Source organism: Rhincodon typus, chromosome 2 (assembly GCF_021869965.1).
Source record: "Rhincodon typus isolate 14 chromosome 2, sRhiTyp1.1, whole genome shotgun sequence".
NCBI lineage: Eukaryota > Metazoa > Chordata > Chondrichthyes > Orectolobiformes > Rhincodontidae > Rhincodon > Rhincodon typus.
The window spans coordinates 20648126-20654358 of record NC_063333.1 but is presented as its reverse complement, the minus strand read 5'-3'; the positions used below and the strand labels follow the sequence as shown (position 1 = coordinate 20654358).

At 42.9% G+C, this 6233-nt stretch overlaps 1 protein-coding gene across 1 annotated transcript in view; it reads left to right on the top strand.

Moving 5' to 3' along the window:
• The first annotated feature begins 2532 nt into the window (after nucleotides 1-2532).
• ncapg2 (non-SMC condensin II complex, subunit G2) overlaps nucleotides 2533-6233 on the top strand; it is a 138208-nt gene continuing 134507 nt past the window's right edge. Inside the window, exon 1 of the mRNA XM_048606130.1 lies at nucleotides 2533-2586. Within this exon, the coding sequence (XP_048462087.1) occupies nucleotides 2533-2586 (54 nt within the window). The remainder of the gene's footprint in view (nucleotides 2587-6233) is intronic.

Below are 6233 nucleotides of genomic sequence, written 5' to 3'. Positions count from 1 at the left end.
GTCCATCAGCTGTAAGCTAAAACTTGAATCACAGCCTGGGTCTCTATGTATGCTGCACACATGCTCTGGAATTCTCTGTCAATGGAATTCTTGCCAGGATCTGAAACAAGTCAAGTTCACATTTCATTACAGTATGCAGTTTCAATTTCTAGTCACTGCAATGCATTTAGTTCAAAAAGAAAATAGGTTGACTGTCTGTTAGACAGTACATGTCTTATGCCTCATTTTAAAGTCAAATAAAATTGATGAGACAATGTTAACAGGAAGGCAGAATACAGTTCACTGTCTTTGATCTGTTATCCAACCTCATGAAAAATATCATAAGCTCCATTGGTATTATTGCTTAGCGTCTAGTGCCCAATCTGTGAGACCTATCTACACTTGCACTTGAAGTATGCAGCTTGTTGTCATGGAAACCAATCACAGTCTAAATCCTGGTATTGAACTCACGCCCTGACTGCTTTCAACTGTTTGCTGAGATGTTAGGATAAAACATACTGTGTTGTAATATCAGTCAGCAGCAAGTGTGGAGCTGCATGATGCCTCTGTGATATAATCACGTTACTGTTACAACTGTGAATTGTTGGGGGAGTTAACTCGCTGGTTCGAACATACTGCCTGCCAGGCTTTAATTGGGGTTTCTGCCTGTTTACCCAAGACAACATTTCTGATTCAGAGTCCAGTCTCATAAAAAACAGCGCAGAGAGCTGCTTATTGTTTCCCTGGAAGGCCTTGGATAATATGAACTAGTTAATTGTGCAAGTGCCTTGTATTTATCCAGTGATAACAGACGGACAGATAAACTTTAATTCGTGGCCTCACTTACCCACACTGCTAACACCAGCTGGACTGAACACTGTTCATGTTTCACACCTTCAAGAGCAGACATGATGGGAATAAAAAAGATGCAGTTTGGAAATTATGTCATACTTTTAAAAACAAACTTGGCAAAGTCTCTAAATGAGATATAGATTGTTTTGAATCGATTCCTTATTTGTGTGCTAAGAATGTAGTTAAATGTTTGGTCATCTTTGCTTATCTCTTGCAAATGAGTGACAGACCTACCACCTCTGTCTTTTTAATGCCTCTGGGGTATTCTCCTTTCTTGTACTCTCTATGTTCAGCCCACTCTAAACAGAGGGTTTTGCCCAGCAAGAGTGCAGCTTTCGCATTTGGCTTTGCATTACAATTAGATTTTTGATTCCTAGTGGTCTTAGAAGTCTTGTTGTCAATTCTGATATGTCATGAGTCCGATAGGAATCATGGTGGCCCACAAGCCCACAGCCACTCTATGACAAACACTTACAAGGATTAGAAACCCCATTCCCACAACATGCAGAAAAAATGTGGTTTACAAAATACCATGCAAAGACTGCCACAAACACTACATTGGATAGATAGGAAGGAAACTAGCCATCAGAATACACAAACATCAACTAGCAGCAAAACAACACGACAGACTCTCCTCAATATCAGTACATTCTGACAATGAAGGCCATCAGTTTAAGTGGGACAAGGTAACCATAGTAGCCCAAGCCAAACGTAGACACGCACAGGAATTCCTAGAGGCATGGTTCTCCACACATACTTCAATCAACAAATATATAGAATTGGACTGGATATACAAACCCATACAGTTCAAAACCGGAAATGACAGTACTCACCATAACGGACCGGACAATATAAATTCCAAGTGGAGTAGAATAACATCGCTTCATCAGAGGCTCCACTGATGATATCAACTAGCATGGTGATGAAACGTCGGAACAAAAACAAGCCAGCTCAGCGAGCAAGTCAACAACCTCATCCACAACCTGAGCTACAGATCTTTGCCAAAACTTTAAATAGAAAAGACCAGTAAAAAAGGCTCTATTACAATAACCTTGGGGGACTGCAAAATGCAGGTGGATTGGGAAAATCAGGTTGGTAGCAGATCTCAAGAAAGGGAATATGTGGAATCTCTATGAGATAGCTTTTTGGAGCAGCGTGTGGTAGAGCCCACTAGGGAACAGGCAATTCCGGATTCGGTGCTGTATAATGAGGCAGAGTTGATTTGGGTGTTTAAGGTGAGGGAACCCCTAAAGGGGCAATATGATAGACTTCATCCTGCAGTTTGAATGGGAGGAGCTGGAATCAGATATGATGGTATTACAATCGAGTAAAAGTGCCTACTAAGGCATGAGACAGGCGCTGGCCAGAGTTGATTGGAAGAGGAGCCAGCAAGGAAGCAAGGAGCAGCATTGGCAGGGGTTTCTGGAGATAATTTGGGAGGCACAGCAGAAATTCATCCCAAGGAAGGGGAGGATGAGGCAACCCTGGCTGACAAAGTAAGTCAGGGACAATATAAAAGCAAAAGAAAAAGCATAGAATGCGGTGAATATGAAATATCAGAGGAAGATTTTTTTTAGATTTCTAAATGGTAAGAGAGAAGCAAGAGTGGTCATTTGACTGCTGGAACATGAGGCTGAAGAAGTAATAATGGAGACGAAAGAAATGGCGGAGGAACTGAATAGGTACTTTTCATCAGTCTTCATGGTGGAAGACACCAGCCACACACTAGAGGATCAAGAGAGTCAGGGGGCAGAGGTGAGTGTAGTGGCCATCACTAAGGAGAAGGGGCTAGGAAAGCTGAAATGTCTGAAGGTGGATAAATCACATGGACCAGATGGACTACGCCCCCGAGTTCTGAAGGAGATAACTGATGAGATTGTGAAGGCATTGATGGTGATCTTTCAGGCTCACTGGAGTCAGGGAGGGTTCCAGAGAAATGGAAAATGACTCATGTAACACCCCTGTTTAAGAAGGGAGGGAGGTAGAAGACAGGAATCTATCAGTCAATTAGCTTGACCTTGACTGTTGGTAAGATTTTAGAGCCCATTGTTAGGGATGAGGTTGTGGAGTACGTGGAAATACATGGTAAAATAGGGCACAGCTTCATCAAGGGGATGTCACGCCTGACAAATCTGTTAGAATTCTTTGAGGAAGTATTGAGCAAGTTAGACAAAAGAGAGCCAGTGTATGCGATCTATTTGGATTTCCAGAAGGCCTTTAACAAGGTGCCACACAGGAGGTTGATAAGTAAGATAAGAACGCAGGTGTTAGGGGCAAGGTACCAGCATGGATAGAGGATTGGCTGACTGGCAGAGGCAGAGAGGAGAGATAAAGGGGTCTTTTTCAAAATGGCAGCCAGTGACTAGTGGTGTTTTGCAGGGACCAATGTTGGGACCACAGCTATTCATGTTATACATTAACAATCTGGATGAAGGAACTGAGGGTGTTGTTGCTGGTTTTGCAGATGATACAAAAATATGTGGAGGGAAAAGTAGTTTAGAGGAAGTGGGGAGGCTGCAGAAGGACTTGGACAGGCTAGGAGAGTGGGCAAAGGATTAGCAATTGGAATACACTGTGGGGAAGTGTGAGGTTATGCACTTTGGTAAGAAGAATCAAGTCCCAGACTACGAAAAGGGAAAAGCTTTGGAAAGCTGAAGCACAAAGGGTGTAGTGATTAGAACCAGGGCCAGGTGGATCTCTATGGGATCCTCAATTGGGGTTGTTAACCAATGCCAATCAGGGAGCCCTGGCTGAAAGATATAAACAGGAGATTCAGAAGGGCTCCTCAGTCTAGGGACTGGCTTTAAACTGGTTGGTCAGAGCCCATGTACCTGTGCACATATAAATAAAGGGTGACTTGGTGACAGGATCCCAGCCTCTGTGCAGTTATTTCAAAAGGACTTGGGAATCCTAGTTCGGGATTCTCTTCAGGTTAACATGCAAGTTCAGTTGGCAATTAGGAAGCCAATTCAATGTTAGGATTCATTTCAAGAGGGCTAGAATACTTGTGCAGGGATGTATTGCTGAGGCAGTATAAAGTACAAATTTGTACTATTGTGAGCAGTATGAGCCCTGTATCTGAGGAAGGATGTCCTGGCATTTCATGGGTCCAAAGGATGTTTACAGAAATGATCCCAGAATGAAGGGCTTGTCTGAGGACTCTGAATCTGTCCTCAATGGAGATTAGGAGGATAGCTGGGGGGCAGGATCTACAAGAATACTGAGAGGCCTGGATGGACTGGGCGTGGAGAAAATGTTTCCACTAGTGGGAGAGACTGGGACCCGAGGCACCACCCTAGAAAGAAGGGGTGACCGTTTAGCATTTAGTTGATGAGGAATTTTTTTTCAGCCAGAAGTTGGTTAGTCTGTGGAACTCATTGCCAGACAGGGCTGTGCAGGCCAAGTCATTGAGTATACTTAAGACAGAGATAGATAGGATCTTGATTAGTAAGGGGATAAAAGGTTACGCATAGAAGGCGGGAGAATGCAGTTGAGAAACGTATCAGCCATGATTGAATGGCGGACCAAACTCAAATCCTCCTCCTATATCTTTAGGCCTTATGGATGCGACGATAGAAAGTACTACAGCCAATTTTGCTAATGATCCTGAAAGAGATGGGAAAGCAAGTTAAAATGAAGATATACAGTTTACAGATGATTAAGGCTAAGTTAGGTGAATGGGCCAAAATTTGGCAGACGAAGTTTAATGCGGATAAGTGTGAGGTTATGCATTTTGTTTGGAAGAATAGAAATGCAACTTATTATCTAGATGGAAAGACACTTTTGAGTGCTTTGATGCAGAAGGATCTGGGTGTCATCATGTACGTATCACAGAAAACTAACATGCGGGTAGAGATAGCAAGAACTGCAGATGCTGGAGTCAGGAAGGTGGGTGAGAGGAGGTGTAGTCTAGATAGCTGTGGGAATCGGTGGGCTTGAAGTAGATGTTGTTTTCGAAGCAGTCACCAGAGAAGGAGATGGAGAGGTCCAGGAAGGGGAGGGAGATATTGGAGATGGTCCTGAACTGAAACGTCAGCTTTTCTGCTCCTCTAATGCTGCCTGGCCTGCGGTGTTCCTCCAGCTCCACACTGTGTTATCTCTAATATGTAGGTATAACAGGTAATATTGAAGGCAAATGGAATTTTGATATGAATTTCCAAAAGAATAGAGTATAAATGTAGGGAAGTGTTGTGCAAGTGTACAACACATTAGAGAGACTGCACCTGCAATATTGTGTTGTGTTTTGGTCCCCTTACTTGAGCAGGGATGTAGTTGTGTTGTAGGCAGTTTGGAGGAGGTTCATTAGATTGATTCCAGAGATGACAGTGTTTTATTGTGAAGAGACATTGAGTAGTTTCGGCCTATAATCTCTTGAGTTTAGAAAAATGAAAGGCAATCTCATTGTGGTATAGAAGATACTATAAGGATTGACAGAGTCAGTGTAGAGTCAGTGTAGAGAGGATGTTTCTTCTTGTGGAACAATCTAGAATGAGAGGCCACAGTTTTACGATGACGGAGAGTCGATTTAAAACTGAAATAAAGAGAAATTACTTCCCTGAAGGTGTTGTGAACCTGTAGAATTCACTAGCCCAGAGTGCAGTTGATGTTGGGACATGGAGGAAATTTAAGATAGACAGGTGTTTAATTATTGATGTGTTGAAGGGTTATGGAGAGCGGGCAGGAAGGCAGAAGTCGAGGCCAAGATGAGATTAGCCATGATCGAATCAAATAGCAGAGCAGCCTTGAGGGGCTGAATTGCCTACTTATCCTCCTAGTTTTTGGGGTATTATGATCACCCCTTTGATTGTTTTGCATTCAGGCATGATTAAGATTTCAGCAATGGTATGGGACTTCTTTGATTTTGCTACAAGCTTAACTGCCAGGTAATTAGCCCCTTTGATCCCTGCGCACACTCCATCAGACATTGGGTCTGCTTCATGTTTTGTTCTGTCAAGCACTTGAAGTGCTGAATATCATTGTTTACAAGAAATGGATGTTTTGTTTGAAAATGGCATTGTAACTTACTGGGTACAGGTGCAACCTTGCCAACTTCTTTCTGCTGATGAGATCTTCAAGTAAATGGCATCTCCTGTCCGTGAGGATCCAAAGGCTCCCATTATACTGTCTCTGAACAGTTCTTGCTCTTTCTCCTCTGGGTTCAGATGTTTCATCAACAACTGAATTCACAGAGGAATTGCTTCTTTTGTGAACAAACTTATCCATTTCTCTTTAGATCAGGGAAAGCAAAATAGATTTTGCAAAGAAATGTGGGGACAGTCAATTTAGTCACATATGCTAACGTTAGCTTGTTCTGTGACAACAAGGTGCAGGACTGGATGAACACAGCAGGCCAAGCAGCATCACAGGAGCAGAAAGGCTGACGCCTCGGGCCTAGACCCTTC